The sequence below is a fragment of the Momordica charantia genome (assembly GCF_013281855.1).
Source record: "Momordica charantia cultivar OHB3-1 chromosome 6 unlocalized genomic scaffold, Mcharantia_2.0 BLBB01000006.1, whole genome shotgun sequence".
NCBI classification, from domain to species: domain Eukaryota; kingdom Viridiplantae; phylum Streptophyta; class Magnoliopsida; order Cucurbitales; family Cucurbitaceae; genus Momordica; species Momordica charantia.
In genome coordinates this window covers 26,618,820-26,641,968 of record NW_028275164.1, presented here as the reverse complement: position 1 = coordinate 26,641,968, position 23,149 = coordinate 26,618,820, and the positions used below count along the sequence as shown (strand labels likewise).

Genomic DNA, 23,149 nt, shown 5'->3' with positions numbered 1-23,149 from the left:
AAACTTTTATTTTTTTTTATTTTAATAGATATTTGATTTTAAAACTAGTTGAGGTCTTTGAACTTTTAATTTTATGTCTGATAGATTTTTGACGTATTTAAAACTAAATACTTGTTAATATCAATGGATCTATTAAACGAAAAATTGAATCTTGTGTCTAATAAGATCTTAAACTTTAAATTTTATGTGTACTAAGGGTTTTGTGAATCTTAAATAAGTTCGAATAATTCGAATAATTTAATGATTTATTAGACATAAAATTGTAAGTTCAAAAACTTATTATAATATAAAATTGAAAGTTTAAAGATATATTAAAGATTGTTTAAATTTAGGGATCTATGGGAATTTAGGAGTCTAGGGCACAAAGTAAAGTTAGAAAGTTCAAGACTAAATTTATAATTTAACCAAGAAATTAATATTTTTAAAAAAGAGAATTTAAGATTCTAACTATTCTTCTATTGTTTCAAAAATTTTATTTTGACCCTTAACATTCAAAATCTTTTTAAAACAATCCTTTCATTAGCTTCTCTCTTGAAACAAATATGAAACTGGACCTAGCGTAAAAAAAAATTGAAGAGTCTTAATCATATTTTGAAAAATGACATCATGAATTAAAACCTTAATAAATTAATTTTTTGACACCCCTAGTCGAATATCAAAATCGTAATTTTTGTTGAAAATAAAAACCAAAATTCATAGAATGCTATCGAAATTTGAACTTGAAAGTTAAATTTGATTAAGAAAAAGAAAAAACACACCAACACAATATAAAAGTAAATTTAAAGAATTATTCAAAAAATAAAAAATCTTTCATCCAAAAATCCAAAATAGATAGAGAGAGAGAGAGAGAGAGAGAGAGAGGTTTAAAATTCAATCTTCTTTTTGCAGTTATCTCTAAGCAAACCATACCATATGCATTACAAATTACACCAATAATTTTAATTCCCTCCAAAAAAATAAAATAAATAAATAAGAATTGCCCTTCTCACAAATAATAACCTTCAAACTCCTAATTCATCTACGAAAACAAAATTAAAATCTCTTCTTTTCCTCTGTGTTTTAAGTGGCGGCGTATAATTTTGTAAAGAAGAGAGGGAAAAAAAAGTTTCGATCGAAAAACGTACGGATATATCATGGCTCCGCCGTCGCGCCGCCGTGGGAGTGGGCGTTACCTTTGGGTTCCGCGGCTGATTTGTGGGTTCGTAATCCTCAGTTTTGGGCTCTGTATATTGACGCCGCTAGTTTTGATGAAGATGAACACCGACCGTTCGATTTCGTGTCCTTCTAGCTATTGCGATTGCTCATATCAGGATTTTCTCCCCATCACTTGCCGTATGTTCTCTCTCTCCCCCTTTTTCTATAGTTTTTTTTTACACTTGGTTAATTAATATAACTCGATAGATAAGATATCTATTACTATCGCTTTTGACCAACGTTTTAACCCCTACCTTGCGATTGTTGAACTCAAAATTTTAAAATTAAAAAAATAAAGAAAAAACTTCGAGTAAAGGATGTTTTCTTTTTTATTTTAACTATACATGGAACAGAAATTCGAACCTCCAACTTTTTATTGATGATATATAGTTTAACCAATTTAGTTACGTTCATGTTGACAACTTTTGGAGGAAGAGCTTTGAATACTTAGCTCTATAGTTATAATGTTATATCCTTATAAATTTTTTTGTGATTTGATTTTGTTGGCTTAAAAAACACTTTTGGTGTTGGTGTCTATGTTGTTGAAGTAGTTTAACCTATAAATTTTAGTTTCTAACAATTTAGTGTTTCTGCAACCTGAACTTTAGTGGTACAATTTAGTCTTTATAATTTAAAGTATGTAATGATTTAGTTCTTATCGTAATTTTTTTTATAGGTAGATCGACAAATCCACGAGGAACTAAATATGTGTTTGTAATTTACAAAAACTAAATTATTACATGATAAAAATTAACACTTAATTTTGGTGAGATTTTTGGACTAGATTGTTATAAACTTTAAATTATAGAGGTCGGATTGTTACGTACTAAATTTTAGGAACTAAAAATTTTCTAATTTATAAGTATATGGACTGATCGTTACAAACTAAAGTTTAGGAACCAAACCATTATCTTAGGAATGACCTAATATTAACCATTTTACTTTTAGTTATTATTATTTTTTTAAGAATAAGCTAGGCATAGAAATTAGTTTCTTTAAATACTTTTAGAATAAAATTTTTAAAACCCGCAAAAAATTATAAAAAGGATATTCAACATTGAACTAATATGTTAGGGCATGTTAGGGTAAATTTGATCGTTTCAATATATATTCTAATTGTTTTTTGTTTGAATAACTCATTAGCATGCATAAATAATGTTTTGGATATGAACCAATCAAAATTTGCCACATCATTAATTGATTTATAATGATAGAATCTATTCTTACTGCAGAGTTCATCCCTTATGATAACTTATCAGGTCAGTCTACTAACTCATCCTTCATTACAATTTTATTGCAATTACAAGTGTTTCCTAAACTAATTTTCTGATTATTATTTCTAGTTTAGAAAACTATTTGGATGGATCTTTTTATTATTATTATTATTTATTTTAGTTTACTTTTTCCTAATAATTTTAATCAAGTCGAAATAGTAAATTCCAATTTATGTTTGATGCAGAATTTATTTATTGTGATCCATAAACCTTTAAAATATCTATTTTAGTCTTTAAACTTTTAAAATATTTCTTTCCAAGCAAAAACTTTTATGTTAGTTCTATTTTTGTCCCTTTAACTCTCAAAGAAGTCTATTTTGGTCTCTTAAGTTTTAGATTTCCTCTATTTTGATATCTAAACTTTACTTTTGAGTTTTATCTATTTTTGTCTCTAAGCTTTCAAAATGTCTATTTCTGTCTTTCAACTTTAAGATATATTTTAATTTGATTCTTGAGCTTTCAAATTAATTTTCTCTAAACTTTCAAAATATCTTTTTCAATCTCTAAACTTTTAAAAAACAATTATTTCATTTTTTGCTATATATATATCTTGCCACCTAATATCTTCTTACCCAATGCTCTTCTCCAATATGTTACTTGAATACATACTCAAACCAACACGTTAGTACACATATTCAAAAGCCAAACCAAGCGAACTATTTCTTTCTTTCTTTCTTTTTTTTTTTATTTGCAAATAATGTAGGAATTGATGTTGAAGTGGTAGAAGAAGTGAAGAAAGAGAGATTAAGGCTAATAAGAGAAGAGTTGGAATTAGTAAAGATTGTGAATGAAGAGAAAATGCAACACTACAAATCATTGATAGAAATTGTTGAGAAAACTTCATCACACTATCAAAAAGAGGCAGAAATGTGCCATATTGGAGTCAGCACTTGCGAGCAGGCCAGGCAGATGGCTCAACAAAACCTCGTCGAGGAGCAAAAACACACCACTTTGTGGCGAAGACGAGCTGAAATGCTTGATACACTCTAGTTCGTTTTTCCTTTTTGTCCTCCTAACTTGATTTGTCGTAAACAATGTTTTGAATTTCAATTGCCATGTTACAAATATTTGTAGGCTCAACATTGATAGAAGGGACATTCATACCTAAATGTATAGGTGTTGATTGGTTAGCATATTTCTTCATTCTAACTCTAGCTCAAAATTTAACGGTTCTTTATATTTTTTTAAAAGAAAAATAGAGAAGTTATCTCTTTTTACATTCATCTCTTCTACCTATCAAAAATTTATTAACAGTAAGTAAGAGATGTATATTAAACGATCAGCGTCTAAGTATTATTCATACAAAAAATATTAACGTAATAGTTTGTCTTGATTTGTTTTTTTAGTACAACAAATTTGGTTCCGACCGTTAAGAAAGGCGCCAAATATCTTTACGATAAGCTGTACTCATGCTTGCCCTGATTTCAAGACGTTGGACGTTAGCTTCTAAGATTTAAGAAATGCTCCATTTTAGTTGTTAACATTTGTATTTGGGTAGTCAAGTGATGTGGATTTTTCAATTGAACTCAATGGTAATGTGGAAGGTGATGTGGCAAAACTTTTTAAATTGAAAAAATTAAACTAAGGAGAAAAAAAGATCTATTGGAGTTTTTTTTTTTTAAATATTATTAAAAATCAAACTAATTCTAAAAATAATACCACTTTCAAACTAATTCTAAAAATAATGCGGATTTACCTTTTCTGGACCATCGGCAAGTTCGTTCTCCACTCTCACTCTGGTCGAAACTCCAAAGCTTAGAGACGAAGGGAAAATGTAGATTAAAGCTGTGTTCTGAATCAAAATCCCCATGGAAGCCACCGTCGATTCAGGATTGATCATGAACCCACTGAGCAAAATCATGATTTCGTACCACCACCACTCCAAACAAATCGAAACGCAGTTGGGAATCGCAAGACCCAGAAGCGATTTCCACTTTTTAAAACACTCCGACGAGATTCCGGGCCAGGTTTTCTCGTACACGCCGGAGACGACGATGTAGACGATTACCTATCCTGGTTGAAATTCGTCCACAGCGACACAGTAAATTCCCAAATTGAAAACAGAGATGAGGAGGAAATTGATGGGGGCGTGGAGGAGAAGGAAGGGGTTCGGTTGCCACCTGTACAAAATTTCATAAAAAAATATTTTTGTGAGCCCCACAAACTTTGCCAATTATTTTTGGAATTAGTTTAATTTTTAACGATATTAAAAGAAAAGAAAAACGGATGATACAATTTAGGGAAGTTTGAACCCTATAAATAGAAACTTTCGATCAATTGAACCATATTATTGGTGGGTGAAAAAATTATCATCTGAATTACCTGAATCATATTTAAATGCTTCAAATCAAGCCTATTTTCTCGATATCAAAATTTTGTCCACATAATATTTAATAAACTAAATTACAAATTTGGTCTATACATTTTTTAAGTTGGATATAAAAGATTCTATAATTTTAATTTTGTGTCTAATAATTTCCTAAACTTTAAATTTTTGTATGTAATAGATCCAACTTTCAATTCTAATTTTAGTCTACCTTATTAGATACCATTCTAAAAGTTCAAAAACTAAATTTATAATTTAACTTAGAGTCCGATATTTCAAATTTCAAATAGGTGACTCCAAGGAAGTGGATAAAGCTTGAGCCTTAGTAGTTGAAGAATTGAGATTCTTGTTTGAAGCATAAATAATTGTAATGAAAAATTTGGCTTTTCTGAGGATACCAAATCATCAAATCTCATAGAATCAGGCAACTAAAAATTAAACCAATACAGGAGGATTTTCTAAAGGTTTTGCAGATGGCAAACAAAGCCTTTGTCAAGCAATGATAATCATACTATAATTTAAAACTTGGGGCATTGGAGAATTGGGTAGATTGATCGCACTCTCACTCAAGTTAAGTAGACACTGTCCAAGACTGCAAATCCAGCTGCAACCCCACCCTCATTTGATGAAGATGTTTTTGTTCTCATCAGGTAACCACAATGGTCATTTACAATTACTTTGTCCCTGTTCCTGCATATGAAATATAGTCCTAAATTTTAATAAGATGAAGAAAACTACCTTGAGATATAACATTGATTGACATTCCAGTTAAATGCTAGCAGTGCAAGCAAGTTGGTTTCTGGCCAAAATTGACAGTAAATTGAGTAAGAATACTACTAACAACTTTCCTACTAAGTACTAATATAACCTTAATACTCTAATAACTAATAGTATTCCTGTCATTACCCCGCCCCTGAAACACACCTTGTCCTTTGATGACGGCGACGGTGTGCAAAAAATGAGGGCGAATGGTGGAATGCATCAGACTGTGGTGCACAGTGGTGTTCATGTGCGACAGGCGAGGACAGGTGGTGGTGTGCATAGGCGAAAGAAGAGAGAACCAAGGCAGCAGCCACTAGGACTACTATCTGCCTTGGGTAGGGGGATGGCCATTCGCGTCAGTTTTCGGGTTAAACTGATAGGGAAACCCAGCCCAAAACCCATTTGCCAAAACCTTCGCTATTTTTGCCTTTGGAAAGAAATGAACCTCAACAACTTTATCTAAAATCAGCAAATTCAGCCCAATTACCCCCTTCGCCTCGGCCTCCATTTTTTTTCAAACTCCTCTCCATTCACGTGGGTCACTTGGGGTGCTTTCTCTCCTCTTTCTTTCATGATCCCACACCTTAAACAATCACTGCTATCTCATGAAGCTTCCATCGGCACCTCTACCAAGTCCCTTTCTCAAACCACATTTGCAATTATCGCCAGCGATGGCCTCCGCTGCCATTTTTCTCACTTTTTTTTTTCCATTTTCTTCATGATTATCCACCTCCCCACGAACATGGTGTCTGCTGAGGCTACATCTCCTCCGACATCTAAATCTCCTTCGTCTTCCTCAAGTTTTCAAACTTTGGCAAATTATCGGTCCGCCTCCCCTCAATTGCAAACCAACCTTCTTCATTTGTCCGGACTTTTTATTCCTCAACCTGCTCTTTTGTTCTCCCATACATCTTTGTGCCTTCAATCTCTTGGCACTCTCTCGCTTTAGTATTTTTGGTATTTTACCAAATAAGATGTCCGATTCTATCACAAATTTCTCTTCTCCCAATTTCACTTGAGTATTTGTCGTTGCCTTTCTGAAACTCAAAGATTGGAACACATTCTTCAATTGTTCCATCCCTTCATGTAAAATCTTCAATATCTCTTCACGTACAGCACCATCCAACTTAATTTCTAAGACCATAACCAAACAGCTCTGATACCAAATTGATAAAATCTGAACTATAATTATATTGAATATAAAAGATATAAGAATTACAATAACTCTCAAATAACTTGAGGTACTTGGACCCTCCCCTCTCTCGAATATTCTTACTCAAGCTCAAACCATACACAGTAATTGCCTACCTTCATTCTTACCCCCCACTCTATTTATAACAGAATCCTACTAACTTAGTTTCCTACTAAGTACTGGTATACTCTTAATACTTTAATAACTAATAGTATTCCCATCAAAATTCTAGATCAAATGCTTATAGCCATGGAGGTTATTGAGGAGTATAGTAGCCAGAAGCAAGAAGGGGGTCATCTTTAAGATTGATTTTGAGAAAGCTTATGACCATGTGGACTGTGATTTCCTGGATAAGGTTTAGGTAGAAAGGGGTTTGGTTATAAGTGGCAGTCTTGGATCTGGATTGTATAAGGTCGACTAGCTACTCCATCCTTCACTTTACTAGAGGTCTTAGGCAAGGAGACCCCTCTCCCCCTCCCTCTTTTTGCTGGTTGTGGATATTTTTAGTAGAGTGATTTCAAGTGGGGTGGAGGAAGGGATGATTGAGGGATTTCAGGTGGATAGGAATAACATTCATATCTTGCATCTTCAATTTGCAGATGATACTATTGTGATGATATTGTGATGATACTATTGTGAAGTATCTCCTCACATAATAGTATTTGATGTAGCAAAAGAAAAACCCCAAAGGAGATACAAACTCCCCACCAATTCGAGCGGGTGGGTAACCTCTCCTCCTAGTCTAGCACAAAAGCATACAACACAAAACAACCTCCCCACTAACCTGGAGGGATCTTTTCAAACACTCGCAACATTCATTGACCTCACTCTCTTGGCTGTAAGACCTTTTCCTCCTACACATCCCCCTTCTACCTTCTAGAATATGTTCTCATTACATGGGGTGCTATAGGTATAGGGGTCCTAATATCTATCCTTTTTTGTTCCAGCCAAGAGGAGCTTTATAACCCTTAATCCTTATCTAAACTCCTTTGAATCTATTTTCAGGTTGACGATAAATAGGGGAAAGTATTCAATCATAGGTTTAAACCATTCTTCTTGGAAGGTGGAGGCTTTAGGCTTCTCTTGTGGCGTGTGAGGTAGGAGTGTTTGCTTCTTATTTAGGTCTCCCTCTCGGGCATAACCCTAAGTGTCGTTACTTTTGGAACTTAGTCTTAGAGAAGAAAATTTGTTGTAGAAGAAAGACTTTTTTTTTGAGAGAGAGATTGACCCTTGCCCAGTCTATTTTGAGTGGGATTCTTTCCTTTTAGTGTTTAGGATCCTTGCAGGGGTTAGCAAGAATTTGGAAAGACTTATAAGAAACTGACATGTTGAGACGAGGCCTTACTGGCAAAACGGTGGTGGCATTTCTCTCTCGAGATGGAATCTGTGTGGCATAAGGTTATTGCTAGTAAATTTGGTTTCTAGGGATGACCGAGTTTCAGGTAGCTTTCAAAAATCCCTAGAAAGAGATTGCAACTGGGTTTCCTTTCTTTCTCTCAATTTGTCAAATTTTCTGTGGGAAATTGGGCTAATACTCTATTATGAGAGGATATTTGGTTGCGCGATGGGCCTTTTTGTGTCCAATTTCCTGGTCTTTACCACTTGGCGTCTTCGAAATTTAGTCTTGTTGCTTAATGCTTCTATCCTTCCTCCTTGGGTTCCTCTTCTTTCTTTTCTTTTAGATTTAGTCAGCCTCTTTTCAAGAGAGAGTCAACGAAGGTTATTCTTCTTATCGCTTTGTTAGCTGACCAGGTTCTGAGCTTGAGTGGTAGGGATGTTCATTTTTCGACTCTCGATCCTATTGGGGAGTTCTCTTGAGAGTCATGTTTTCGTCTTCTTTGTGACTTGTCTACTTATAAGAGTCTCATCTTGTCCTTGCTCTAGTAGGTAAAAATCCCAAAGAAGGTTAGATTATTTGTTTGCCAAGTCTTACTTGATAGAGTTAACACTTTGGATCGCATCCTGAGGCATTCTTCAATGTCGGTAGGGCAGTTTTGGTGTGCATTGTACAAGAAGGATGTTGAAGGCCTAAACCATATGTTATGGAATTGTTAGTATGCCTATACTATTTGGGATTGCTTCTTCCAGTTATTCCATCTTAGTTTGGCTAGACCTGGGGGTGCTCAGATAGATAAGGGTCGAATTCTTTGGCAGCTGGGTTTTTTCGCAGTGATCTAGGGTATCTGGTTGGAAAGGAACAATAGGATTTTCAGGGATCTTGAGCTACCTCCTGAGATGGTCTGGTCTATTGCTAGGTTTAACGCCTCTATTTGGGCATCGGTTTCTAAAGAGTTTTGTTCTTACTCTTTAGGTCCAAGTGTTTTGAATTGGAGTCCATTTTGTATAGTTAGCTTTCAAACTCTGGCTGTGGGCTGTCTTTTTGTATGCCCCTTGTCTTTGGGCTTTTTGCCCTTTTGTACTTGTTCTCTTTCATCTTTTTTCAATAAATCTGGTTTACAATAAAAAAATTCTTAGGTACCATAGGTGGCTACCATAGATTGAACCCGTTTCCTCTAAGCATTAACCCTAATGACAACAGGCTAACCCTTGATGATAAAAAAAAATTGAATCTTTGTTAAACTTGAACTGACCATCAGACCCAAACTAACAACAAAATGTTATCCAAACTAAATTCAGCCAACTATTTCTCGATCTTATACTTTAGAAAATCGAATTAACCTACTGGTATTTTTCACACCAGTCTAACTAACCAGTTTTATTGGTTATTTTAAGTTTTGGGGTTGGTGCACTTTGCCTAAGTTGTCTAGTTCAAGTAGAAGTCCTTGGAGGAACATATCCAAAGCATGGAAGCAAGTGGAATCGTTTTCCCATTTAAAAATTGGGAACGGTAAAAGGAGTTTGCTTTGGCATCACCTTTGGGTGGGAGATGTTTTGCTTAAAGATAGATTTCCAGCTATCTTTAGGATCTCTTCTGATCCTTTCATTGTGGTAACGGATGCTTGGGATAGCATTAGTTCTTCTTGGAGGCTGCCTATAGGCGTTCATTGAAGGATAAATAAGTCATTGAACGGGCAAATCTTATCCTTACTCGCTTCTATTTTCCTTAATGATTCAGAGGATCATCAAGTATGGAGTTTGGAAGCTTCGGGCTTTTTTTCTGTTCGATCGTTGAGTAAGTTCAGGCATTCGATCTCTAATATTCCTAAGGAAGTTTTATCTATTCTATGGAGCTCTTTTTGTCCAAAGAGAGTTAATTTTCTGGTCTGGATTCTTCTTATGGGCAAAGTTAACACTACAAAGACGCTACAAAAGAAAATGCCCGATACTTTGATGCAGTCATCGATTTGTTTAATGTGCAAGGCAAGTGGAGAAACCCAAAGACGTGTCTTTTTTTCATGTAGCTATGCGGAGGTTTGTTGGAAGAAATTCCTATCAACGTTTGATCTTTCATGGGTGTGGGATCTGGAGTTGCCTCAAATTATATTACAACTTTTCATTGGATTGCGAGCAAGCTCTAAAACCAATCTGCTTTGGGCTGTTGGGATAAAAGCTCTCCTATCCGAATTGTGGTTTAAAAGAAATCAACGGGTCTTTGAAGGTAAGAATCGTTCTCCAATAGAGTGCTTGTCAATAGCCAAATTCAAAGCCTCACAGTTCCGATCTCTTCTCTTCTTATTCTCCTAGTATGCTTTGTATGAATTGGGAGGCTTTTATAACTCCCCTTTAATGTGGTTTCTTTATGTTTATGAACTTTTTATTCCTTTTATTTTAATTATTTCTTTTATGTTCACTCCTTAGGGAGTTTGTATCTTTGAACAATTTTGTTCCTTTTCATTTATCAATGAAAATTTCGTATCTTGTTCAAAAAAAAAATTAAAGTTTTGACTCACTCTCTTTGAGTACTTCATTTGAAAGTACTACTCCTAACAGGATTCTCAAAATCAAACTATGAGGGCTACAAGCCACAATAAATTTTTTTTTGTAATTATAATCTCTTCATGATTGTCAAAGATTGAAAAGCTTCTTTGGTCTAGTTAGTGGGGAGGGTGTCACCCTCCACCCTTAGGCGTGCTTTGGTTTTGTGTTTTTAATAAAAGTGTTTTGGTAAAAAAAAAAAAAAAAAAAAAAAAAAAAATCACACCATGGTTGACTCAACATAGCAAAACTAGCAAGTAATAGAGTAAAATAGAAATTGCATCCCTATACTGGAACAATGAAACATTACTCTCTTCGATAGTTTTTATTTTCCCTTCTCCTTTCTTCATCCACCATAAAAAGCAGGTATTTAGCATTAGAGAAGTTGTACGAATGAGAGTTGCATACCTTAAGTAAGCCCCGAATATACCAAGCTCTGAAATTGCATGGTCCTTATGATAGATCCCGTCTCGCACAAAAATCGTCGGGAAAACAGATGGGAATATCCTCTGCATAAGAATGTACGCAGCATCTTCTTCATTCCCTTCCTTCTGCAATCTTAGAAGGGCTTTCCTCACATCATCACCATAGATGTTGTTCCCTGAATTAGATTAATGACTTCTTTGTTAATGGATTTTTCATTGTCAAGAACACAGAATTATGCAAATTTACATTGAAAAAATTAAGGTAATGGAACAGACCTCCGCCTTCTCTTTGTGGCTTCATAACGAATAGGTCTGGTGTTTCGATGGCTTTTTTAACTGTATCTGTGTCATCTAAACTCCACAACCCTGCAAAGCATTTCCTTATCTTTGCAATATCCTCTTTACTGTCTACAAACCTGGAGTAGGGGCTTAAAATTTCAGCTGCAAATAGAAATTGCAATAAGAAAATCTATTTCCTAGATAAGTTATCAAATCCCAGGAAGATAAAACCCATAACAAGCATTTAAATGCTCCTACCGTGAACACCTTAATCTGGAAAAAGAATATTAAGCTTCAGCTGCTTTAGTTTCTCAACAATTTGTCTAAATAGGATGAAGCAGATAAAACTTTGGAAAGTAGTTCACGAGCTAATTCAAAGAAACTACAACATCTTGATGTTCGCTTTTTTTTTGGTTAATATTCAATTATCATCTTGCCTTTATTATCTTTACTTATTGAAGTTGTTCCAAAAGTTCCTCAGAACGACTTCACCCATGTGTATGCTGGCCATACACTTTCTGCTCAAAAAGCTAGTACACATTTCCACACATATTAGTTTAGTTTCTAGCCTTTACAAAATCATTTCAGGGGTTTTAGAAGAAAAGAACAGTAGAGGCTCTCTTTTGCAGAATCGTCAATTCATCATCAATCAATCAGCTTTTGTGCATAATAGGAAATTCTAGATGTCTTGGTAGCTAATAAATTTATGAAGGATTGGAGAAAAAGGGAAGAAAGAAGATGATGATGTCATTAACTTGATCCACATGAGACCTATGAAATGGTACATTGAAGCTTTCTAGCATTCTTCAAAAGAAAAAGACCATCCTTCAAAAGAAGGCTTGAGAGTGGAGAATAGAATGTGGATTTTCAGTTGTGATTTCTCAGCTTTCCTTCCCTATCTTTCTAAATGGCAGGCCCAAGGGGAGGTTTAAAGCTGAGAGAGGTTTGAGGCGGGAATCCTCTATCCCCTTCTTTTTGTGCTGGTTGGTGATTCCTTTATCAGGTTACTTGATAAAGTTTACCAGATGAGGAAGATTAAGAATTTTCTTGTGAACAAAGATTGAATCCAACTTAATCATCTACAATTCACATATGACAGCATACTCTTTCGTTGCTCAGGACACTCACGAGATTGAAAACTTCTACAGAAGTATCACTATCTTTGAGTCAGTGTCTGGTTTGAAGATTAATCATTTTTGCACTCCAGTTGGCTTCACTAAGGTGCCAGAAAAACCCATTTGGAATCTGTTATGGCAACAAACAGATAAAGAAGTTTACGGCAATCTTACAAAGTAGAAGGTGGTATCTTTGCCTTTGGTGGACATCAGCCTCAAGATAGTTAATATTTGGGATAGGAACTAAGTTTTTTCCTTTATACGGAAACAAATAATTGGTGAAAAACCATACAAAAAGGGGAGATAAGATATCCCCACAAGGCCAGAGGGTTACAAAAACGAAGACGAATGGGTTAGAGTAAAAGCATCTTAATGACTTAGTTTATGTAAAATATAACCAAGCACTTAAAAGAACGTATAGTCTAAAGGACAAACTTGATCCAATTTCTTTGAATCATATTGATAAAAGTAATGAATGGTTGGTTGGAAGACTCGAAGAAGAAAATAGCGAAGATGATAATGAGTTGGTTTTGATGATGATGACCTCACATGGGGATAGCCGAGTCTAGGGGTGTTAGAGAGCCCTAAGGCAAACTAGATCTACAAGATCAAGATCTAAAGCAAAGTCATCTACTACTGTCACAACTTCTAGAGCTATAAAATCAACTATACAGGTGGTTAGTGATGACTGATGATGACATTGACAAAGAAGAATTAGAATTGGACATGGAAACTGAGAGAAGAATGTCCAAGATGAAGATGGGGCTTTAGATTTAGAGGATGATGATCTTTGATGTCTTACATTTACTTTTGCACTTATTTCTTAATGTTGTTTGTTGGAAACTAATAGAATTTTGTTATTTTATGTTTCTTTTTAACATTTTGATAAATTCACTATTTTAGTATTGATCTTTTATAGTTTTGATCACTATGTTCACAATATAAATTTATGCTCTATACATATCATTCTTAGTTATTTATTAAGGTGCGCTTTGTTTCACTCAAGCCTCGCCTTTTGCTCGCCTCTCGCTGTAAGCGACCAAAGGGCTTGTCGCCTTGAGGTGCACCTTGCGCTGGTTACGACATGTACCTATGAAACTTAAAATATTGAGCATAACAATTTTTTTTTTTCAGAATCTTTTGAACTTTCATGTAAAAAGTTTATAGACGAAATTAACCATTTGTCTAATATATCCAAATCAATTGGTTCAAGAAAGGGTCTTATCTCTTCCATCATTGATGCCAAATGGGGTTGCTGGGAAGATGATGACTGAAGATGCAAAAGCAATTAATACCTTTCAAGTACATTTGGTTTTGCAAGCTCCTGTTGAATTTTCTTGGTGCCTGCTAAATGATAAGATATCGATGGACATTTGATTGCAGATGACTGCTCCATAAGTAACCTTGATCTCCATTCCTGAAATTTTTACCATTTGAATGAGTAAATATCCCCAAAGCTTTACTCGAGAAAAAGTGAACTTGAACAATTGACAAGTGAGGTTAAACAACATTAAGAGAGAGACTTCCATTTCTTGGAATTGAAATAAATAGAACTCCATAAAAACAACTATCAGATGTACAGTTTACGAGCAAGTGGGTTACTCATTACTGTTTAATTTACTGCAGTAGGTATCTGTACATATGTATAGTTTATGATTACTTTAAAATTACCAGGGGTTAATGGGTTACTGTTGATAAATACAATGCCTATTTAAACAACTCAAGCTTGTAAGAGTTTGAATCAAAGAAACTTCCTGAGTTTTTTCTTACCTAGTAACCTCAGGGTGACATTGTTTAGGAGTTAGAACAAGTAAACTCTCTGTATCTCAAAAAACTAAGATACTATCCATTTTGTGGCTTAAGCCCGAATAATTTTACATTTAGAATCCACCCAAACAACCGCAGGCAAATGAAGATGTTGTCCTTAATCCTCAAGATCTCTCCCCCTTCTAAGCGATGTGAACTATATTCACATCCCCAATAATCCTCTCTCAAGTAAAGGAGCATCAACCCTCAAGTCAAACAAAGGATCGCCTCCTCTCATAATCATTTAACCATTTAACCATTCACTCTTTACAATAATGAGAGTTTGCTCCTACTCGATCAAATTCCTCTTCTCCAAAACATATCATATATCTGATAGAGCTCAATCATTGTGGGATAACTAGCTCTAACCATACTTTGTCATACCCTTGTGAATCCTCCCATCAAACGAAGAACTATCAAGTCTTCCTTGACAATCTTTTTAACAAATGCACCACTTTTATAGTTATATGCATAAGAAACTGAATAAATCATATCAGCTACACAAAAAAGGACAGCCTAAGGCAAGGGGTGGAGAGAACCTCTTCCCTGGGAGAACTATTACTGAAAGGCCTTCCAATTTCTAATAATCATGGAAAGGTTGTAATTACAAAAACTTGTATCTTGTACGGCCAAGTACAATACTATCCACAAAAGAATCCTCTGAATTAGCTTTGTCCTCGAAAACTCTAAGATTTCTTTTCATCCAAATAGACCACAAGGCAGCCTTCACAGTGCAACACCAGAGGACCTTAGATTTGCCCTTAAACCTCAACCCCACCAAGATTTCCAGCATCCACTTGTCAGCCTTCTTAGGGAAGCATATAGAAATACCAAGCTCCTTGAAGATGAAAGACCAAGCCTTAAAATCAAAGGGACAATGAAGTAACAAATGATCTATAGAATCCTCCCCCCTTTACAAAGATAGCATACTGAAGGAGACAAAACCCAAGTAAGGAACCTTCGCTGTGACCTCTTTGTGGTATTAATGCCTCTGTGCAACGAAGACCATGTGAAAATTTTCACTTTTTTGGGTACTAGAGCCTTCCAAATCAAGCCCCTCCACTGCCCTTTCCAAGTGTTTCCGATTTTGAGAAAATTGGAAGGTTGATTTAGAAGAGAAAGAGCTTGAGCCTTGGAGTTAAAGGGCTGTCACTTGTTCAATAGAATCCTATCATGGCTCAACCTTGCTGAAGTAACTGGAGCTCAACACTTTCTTCTGCCATCCAAGGATTTCATCTACATGACTCATTAAACGAGGCTTACCATTCTGTTAATTTTTCAAGGATTTCATCCACATGGCTATATCTAAAGCATGGCTTCAATACCACTTATTTTTTCTTTTTTTAAAATAAGAAATTGAGCTTTAATTGAGAAAAGTGAAATAATATACAAGGACATACAAAAAACCAACCCAAGACAAGGAGGCCAAACCTACAGAAAGGAGCTGCAATACCACTTGCTAACACAGGGGAATGATATTGTCAATTTTGGGCGCCTAAGCCCGTATGGTTTTATTTTTAAACTTTACCAAAGAGGTGTATACTAATGGAGATAAATCTTCCCTACTTCTAAATTGTGTAACTGTTCTCCCAATCCCTATAGGTACCATTAACCATAGGTATCAAGCCATTAACGAATTGGAAGAACTCCTCTCTTGAAAGCAACAAGTAAAGACATTCAGAGTGTTAAATTCATGGAACGACATTGGTTCAACAAATACAAGCAGCGGAGTTGAATAAGATGAGCTTGAGAATAAGCAACTGCAAGTTCTAATGAGCAAGATCAAGGGACATCAAATTCCAAGCACATTCACCCTCTGACGAATGCAATTCCAAGACTTAATCTAAGAAGACCTATAAGTGTACTAAGTTTGGAGGACCTAGATTCAAATGACGACAAAGAGGAGGATTTTGGAGCTTGTACTCTCATTTTTACTATTATTATGAAGTTTCAACACTTCAACTTATTTCTCCCTAACTTTTTTAGACAAGAACTTTAAGTTAGAAGAACAGCCAATGAATTCCCTGATACTTCCACAAAGCCAGTATGATGAGAACGAAGGTCTAATGAAATTGATAAGGAATTCGACTTGTGAAACTCTTAAATCCTCAGACAACTAAACGTTCAGATTTCTATATAACAATACCGTGATTGAGTTTACTTTTTCTTGGTGTCTTAAAATCTCATGAAACCATTGAGATTCACTAGAAAAAGTGAGTTTCTTCCTCGAAGATAACACAAATGAATAACAGCAAAGCCCATCCAAAAAGTATATATCAACTTAATCCCAACTAAAACAAGGTCAGCTGCCAGAAGCAGTTTCTCACTGATTCAGAAGGATAGTCAGATGGCGTATATCCAGCCCTGAAGTACACAACTGCAATTGCTTGGCCATCCCTGCAGTGAAAAAGTTCTCAAGAGTTATTTTACAAAATAAAATTGTAACCCAAATTCCAGAGAAAAAACCAATTTTGACATTCAACATTACTTACACAAGGAGCGTTCCATCAGATTGCAGTTCTCCCTCCCTATCGATTTCTGCCAGTGTCTTACGGAGAGTCTTGACATTATGTGTGTTATAAAGCTAAGGAATATTTACTTAGCAAACTCTAGATATATCAAATTTATCAAAATTTTCAAAATCGAAAATCTCTTTTCCAATATCTGTAGTTTTTTTTTTTTTTTTTTGAGAAGAAAATATCTATAGTTTTGGTCAGAAGTATATTGTAAACTGAGAAAATTGGTTCATGCTTTCTGAAGTAGATCAGAAGAACAGGGGCATTGTAAAGATAATAATGCATTCTAACGGGCTCATTATGTTGATAGAAGTGGATATCTTTTTCTCAAGTTATAAGAAAGCCAATGCTGATCATACATGTTGCGTTCCTCAGCTTGAACTACAATCAGAATAACAGCACTGCAAAAAAATAATAACCCAATTTATATATATATGCACTGCAAAATAGGCTTTTAGAAATGGAGGCAAATAAGGTCAAGTTATCAAATCTAACCTGGCGTTATTATATTCAGTCCAAGCTTTGGCCAATACCTCAGCATATTGATTAACCGCATGGTTTTTAGGAATCTTTCTAGAGTCCAATCCAAGGACTTCCCCGTATTGACTAAGTATATCACTGGCCGCAGAAAATAACAAAGGAAACGATCAGGCATGGAATTAAATAATTTTCTTTAGCTGAATCAAAGCTCTGAGGCGTCACAAATAATCAAGAGAACTTTTGGCGAAAAAGACAATGCTCTGACTATCATATAAAAAGAGGAGAAAGCACGCCAAACTAAAGAAATTTCTCAAATTACTTCAATTGGCAGTGGTCAAAGAAAACTTGTAAATTACAAAAGGTGGGACAGAGTATAGCAAAGAAACCAATAATTTTTAAACCCTCCAAGGAATTCCTCCAACTCTTAACTAATTCCTTTAAAAATTATTTGATTCCTTTACAATTTAATCTTTAAAAGAAGAGCCTTTGGCTAGCAGGACCAAATATAATCTGCCAACATGCACATTTTTCCCTGATAAAAGTTTAATTTTAATGGGAGGATTAAGATGACCAAGTGTACACATAGCTAAGCTACAAGAAATCTCAAGTGTAAATTTCTATAGTATTTACCTATGAAGTTCACTGACAAGACAACTAAGCCCAGCAAATGAAGATGATATGGTGTTGAGCTCTACTTGAAGAAGTAATTTAGTTTTCTCATCAAGCATATAATCTGACCGATGTAAACCCAAGCGAATTTCCTGCTTGAATAATAAAGCTCATTACAATTCTTCAATTAAATAATACAACCGTTTTGGTTACCAAAATTTTCATGCCATAGGGAAATTGAGTAGGTAAGGCCTTTTGGAACTACAAACCATCATGGAGGTTTGTTATTCATTTACAAAAATTGAAGTAATGAGGTTTTTTCTCTTTTACTTCAAAAATTGAAGTAATGAGGTTTTTTCTCTTTTACTTATTCAAAGTATTCCATGTCACGCAGTAAAAACCTAACAAACGAATGGTACACACATAGTGAATTGGTTGCACTAAAAAATTATATTTTTAACTGAATACTTGTGATAAAACAACACCAGAACTTTATCAAAATAGGTACAATATAAATGTTTGATAGTTTATTCATCAAGACACCATAATACTGATGAAAATTAGCGCACAATTACCTCTTTTTTGTCAATCTGAAGCATCTTGGAATGAATATCCAAAAGTCTAGACGTAAAATCATCTACTTTCTTAGTTCTGCAACATGAATAACATATAAAATATCATTTTTGTTGAGAACAATTTTAGCAATAACCATAAAGGTAAAAGGTGGGGGTAGATAGATCTGCATCCTAACTAGCTAAATAATTTAAAGGAAAGAAACAAAAAGCAAAAAGGGACGAACCACATGAATAGATTGAATACGTTGCAGCCACAAAAGGCACATGCTAATAAAGAAGGCACTACCATCAAATTAAATTAAATACAAAGAACAAGATCCCAAAAAGGAGATAAACACCATATAAAATGTGGAAGTCCAGGCAAGAGTAGTGCTAACACAAAACAATAATGTTATAATTATCATGACATAAGAAATCTGGTCTGAAAACGTCAGTTCTCCAATTTCAGATATTTCATCAAGTATGATGTTTAGAAGTTCTAGAAACGTTGACATACAAGTTTTCTTGATGAGAAACAATTTTATTGATGGTATGAAATTACAAAAGAGGGAAAAGACCTTAATTCAAGGGAGTTACAAAAAAAACTTCTCCAATTGGATTTAAGATAAGAGAAGCTATCGTTATAGAAAATAGAACATTTGTACTAAGTAATTGCCAAAAAAAAAAAATAGTGTCAAAAGACATAACAAAAGAGAGCTCCTGTCCATGAAAGATTCTCTGATTCCTTTCTAGCCAAATACTCCAAAAGAAATGCCTAACAAAATTCAACCAAAGAAGCTTCTTTTCCTTTTTAAATGGATGGCCAGGTAGGGTGAGCAAGAGGACAAGAGAAGGATCATTTGGGAGGGTGGTAGACCATTCAAAAGCTGATAATATCACCTCCCAAAAAGCAGCTGCAAGGTTGCAAAAAATTAAGATGTGGCATTGGGTTTCAGAGCAACGCCTGTAAATGGTGCACAAATGGGGAGAAATGTTCATATAAGGCATTCTTCATCTCAACTTGTAATACACATACAAGTTGAGATGAAGGAAGGAGTAGGAATCAGCAGGTTGACTACAGAGCAAATACTATGATAATATACGTTAGTGGTAGCTTTGGAAAATTGGAGGAACCATGTAAATAAGAACAGAATGCAGAGGGTATTTACATTGAAAAGAAGATGCAACAGACCACTGATGAGTGCAAGTGGTTGTGAATTACTTAGGTGTAAACTGGCTCTCAGTTTTGCGACACCAAATATTAGTAGTAATGCTCAAAAACAAGTTTTATGGAATTTAGATGAAAGAGAATAATTAGTGTTTGGGTTCAAATCATGGTGGCTAGGATTTAATATCCTACAAGTTACTTAGGCAACCAAATGTAGTAGGGTGAGGCAGTTGTCCCGTGAAATTAGTCAAGGTGCGCATAAGCTGGTCCAGACACTCGTAGATATAAAAACAAAAAACCAAAAAAAGAAAAATAATTAGTGTCTGTGCCTAACTTGAAAAGAGCCAAAGAATACCTGGATAGCGATTCTTGTAGAAATTTCCCATCCAAGCTCACTCGATCAACTAATTCATTAAAAATGGAGGCTAACTCACATGCTTGCGTCCAATAAGTTTCAGGAAATAACCCCGGCAACAAGGCAATTGGAGAATGAACCAAACCTACACCTGGTACTCTTCCAGATCTCTACATTTTGAGACATTTGAAAGAATATTAAAAATTTTCCAAAAAAAAAAAAAGAAAAGAAAAAATGTGTTGCTTCAGCATCAGAGAGCACTTTATAAACATCCTTTGCGATTCCTACTTTAAGAAATTTCCACCACATTTTTAATTGGACAAATAACACTTGCTGGAAATGATGAGAGAATATGAAACTTCTAATTTTTTGGTTCAGTTCTGGTACTTTTTTGGTTCTGTTCTGGTGCAATCACTATTCTATAATCAAATAAAGATTCATAAAATTTCAACAAAAGACTTTTCCTTGGCAATTTTTGAAAGTAAATGCTGTAGAAAGGTTAATGTCTTTGTTTGGACAACTTTCTCTGTCTTCATGGCCTCGATACAATAGGAGGATTACAAAGGAGATGTCCCTAAATGGTCTTGAATCATTTTCGGTGTTCTCTTTATTTGAATGCATCTAAAGGAATGCACCATCTCGTTTTCCATTGCTCCTTTACTAAGAATATTTGGGTTTCTCTTTCACAAATTTCTGGATCATCTTGGGTTCATCCTCATTCTTTGGACGGAAATCTGGTTCAAATGATATGCGGACACCATTTTAAGAATAAATAAAGAAACTTCGGGTCAAAGCCACTAAGTTGATACTTTGGAGTAATTGGTTGGAAAGAAATAATGGACTTTTCAATGCGAAAAGTAAATATTGGAGGGAGGTTTTTGAGTTAGCAAAGTTCCATATATCTTTTTGGTTTTCTATTGATAAAGAGTTTAGTAATTATACTCCCTTTGTAACAATCACAAATTGGTGTGATTCTAGCTTGTAATTTTGGTCTGTAGACTTTGATTCCACTTTAACTTTTCACATATCAAAGAAAAGTTTATTTCTACTTTGAAAAAGATGGAGCAGGGGAAAGCATTACAAGCAATGAGGGATATTCCACCTTTATCGATCATATGATCCTTCATTTCTGAAAACTAAAATTCTCCATTTCTCCAAACTAACAGCTGAAGCAATAAAGAAAATCCACAACCATCTCCCCATAAACCATTTTCAGCATCCAAAAACCAAATAAAAGGCAGAGAACATCAACGCTTACCTTCACAGACCTGTCAGCAACAACAAGCCCATTCAGAGAGCTCCAAACAAGAGCATCGTAGACCATCTTCTGGAGCAACTCTTGATCGATGCCGTGAATATCCGCCATGGTTTTCAAGAACTTCACTTGGGTTTCAAATTCACCCACCTTGCTACACCTCAAAGGCAAGACTTTTGAAGAGGAAGAAGAAAGAAAAGGGTGAGACGTGAAGTTGATTGAATTTCTGATTTGATTCTGATTTGGGCGGAAGTTTGATGAGTTAATTGGCGGTGGGGGGAAGCAGAATTGGTTAGTGGGGGAAGTGGGGATGAGAGAGCATGAAGAATGGGCAGAACCCATATCGAATTTGGCTCTATTTTCTCCCTAGAAAGATGCGGCCAATGGCGCGACATGGCATGGCGAGTGGTTGGCCTTGGCCATGGGACGTCAATTCTTTTGATAAGCCATTTTCCAATTGGAAAGAAAGAAGAAAAACGGATTCTGCCCACGTTCTCTTCAAGTCATTCTCGAGTTTTTACCTTTGACTTGAATGAAAATGTTGTAACCTCAATTTTATAGAAATATCCAATTACATGATAAGAGGGAATGTAAATAATAAATTCCACTTTTTTCTTGGAAAGAATATGTTGTACTACAAACATGCTTATAAATTTTGGTTAAAATAGTCGTAGGAAGCAAAATTCACAAATAATCTCTTTCAAATATGTCAATCTGAATCCAATTTAAATAGTCAAATTGGAGTATGAAATTTGAACCTGAACCTCAAGGGAAGAAAGATGTATCAATTACTATTAAGTTATGCTCATGTTAGGTTCAACTAATTAAAAATATGTATTTTCGATTAAAGTAGCATGTTCGAACTCCACCTTCATGTATTATTATACTAAAAAAATAATAATCTTTTTTAAAATTGAAAAAAAGCTCAATGCAGGGTAGTTTTGAAAAAATTGATGTAACTTATTCTTTTTAAGTTTAAATTTATAATAAAAATATGATTGTTTTTGTCAAAGCAAGCATAGCTAGGTGTAGTTTATCTGCAACTAAGAGATTGTCCTACCTAAGTTTAGGTACCTGGATGAATCATATTTACTAGGGATTTAAAATAATTTAATGTAATATGTAAATGAAGATTAAAAGATTTTTCTTTTTGCTCTGGAAATATTTAATCACCTAAAACCAATTCTAATTAGTTTCGTCAAAATGAATCGATTTAAATCCGTAAATTTAAGCTTTAAATCTCATTTTTGTGGTCGACATGAGTATAATTTAATTGATTAAAACCTGAATTATCTTTCTAAAGTTACATTATCCATACGTGTGTTAAACTATTGATAGTAAATTAAGATAAAAATTAAAATGATTATTTTTTCTTTTTTAAGTGTAAGAACTAAAGTATACCTTTAAAAATTTGAGGAAGTTTCCATGTTAGACAAAAAGTTCAAATATGAAAAAAAAATAATAAAAAATAGAATATATGTCATTAATATGCTTTCTAATACATACAAGTTAAAAATATTGCAAGCTGCCAAAGAGAATAAAGGTCATACACGAATGAAAATTTCTCTCCTTTTTTTTTAATTGTCTTTTTAAAACTCTTCCACTTTGGAAAAAAAAAAAGAAATTATTAGAAAAAATAAAAACTCTGTTGGTGGGTGCACTTAAAAAGTAAAAAGGAATGTCATCACCGCCCATATTTTTATATTTGTAATAAACCTTTAAGAAAAAGAAAAAAAAAAAGAAAAGAAGAAGGTTTCCACATAATTCATAAATTATGCCCTATCCCTCCCTCGCACAAGGTTAAAACAGTAATTTTATATTCGAAAAGAACCTAGATTTCCCTGATCACATTCATGTTTTTTTAAGTACAACAAATTTTGAGTCTCGTATTAACATTTTTGTATTGTCTTTACATTTATCCAATTTACAATTTACATTTTTCAATTTTATATATTTTAAAAGA

General features: G+C 34.4%; 2 protein-coding genes and 1 long non-coding RNA gene across 4 annotated transcripts; 1 reads left to right on the top strand and 2 right to left on the bottom strand.

Annotated features, from left to right (window-relative positions):
- Positions 1–311: 311 nt before the first annotated feature.
- Positions 312–3,571, top strand: LOC148211027 (uncharacterized). The gene is made up of 3 exons (XM_088124947.1): positions 312–1,332; positions 2,427–2,453; positions 3,172–3,571. Exons 1-3 carry the CDS (start codon positions 1,134–1,136, stop codon positions 3,456–3,458), a joined length of 513 nt encoding a protein of 170 aa, XP_087981073.1. The 5' UTR covers positions 312–1,133; the 3' UTR covers positions 3,459–3,571.
- Positions 3,213–4,745, bottom strand: LOC148211026 (uncharacterized). Of its 2 annotated transcripts, none has more exons than XR_015791340.1 (2): positions 4,165–4,745; positions 3,213–3,484 (listed from the first exon to the last, which is right to left on the bottom strand). It is a non-coding gene; the product is annotated as an uncharacterized LOC148211026 (long non-coding RNA). The 2 variants fall into 2 exon arrangements; XR_015791339.1 differs by lacking the exon at positions 3,213–3,484 and adding an exon at positions 3,738–3,886.
- Positions 4,746–5,123: 378 nt separating this feature from the next.
- Positions 5,124–21,635, bottom strand: GSH2 (glutathione synthetase 2). Its single transcript, XM_022303794.2, has 12 exons — positions 21,190–21,635; positions 19,932–20,101; positions 18,430–18,505; positions 17,876–18,006; positions 17,261–17,383; positions 17,086–17,166; positions 16,742–16,822; positions 16,577–16,646; positions 13,739–13,860; positions 11,326–11,465; positions 11,033–11,225; positions 5,124–5,484 (listed from the first exon to the last, which is right to left on the bottom strand). The coding sequence occupies exons 1-12, from the start codon at positions 21,526–21,528 to the stop codon at positions 5,361–5,363; spliced, it is 1,650 nt and encodes a 549-aa protein (XP_022159486.1). The 5' UTR covers positions 21,529–21,635; the 3' UTR covers positions 5,124–5,360.
- Between the last annotated feature and the right edge of the window lie 1,514 nt (positions 21,636–23,149).

Bases quoted from the DNA above. Each gene is read 5' to 3' on its own strand.
- LOC148211027 (XM_088124947.1), top strand. From the start codon at position 1,134: ATGGCTCCGCCGTCGCGCCGCCGTGGGAGTGGGCGTTACCTTTGGGTT. The intron at 1,333-2,426 runs GTATGTTCTCTC...TTCTTACTGCAG, and splicing joins TTTTCTCCCCATCACTTGCC to AGTTCATCCCTTATGATAAC. The intron at 2,454-3,171 runs GTCAGTCTACTA...CAAATAATGTAG, and splicing joins CCCTTATGATAACTTATCAG to GAATTGATGTTGAAGTGGTA.
- GSH2 (XM_022303794.2), bottom strand. From the start codon at position 21,528: ATGGGTTCTGCCCATTCTTCATGCTCTCTCATCCCCACTTCCCCCACT. The intron at 18,506-19,931 runs GTATTCTTTGGC...TTCATGTTGCAG, and splicing joins CTACAAGAATCGCTATCCAG to AACTAAGAAAGTAGATGATT. The intron at 17,384-17,875 runs GTAAATACTATA...TTCTGCGGCCAG, and splicing joins CTTGTCAGTGAACTTCATAG to TGATATACTTAGTCAATACG.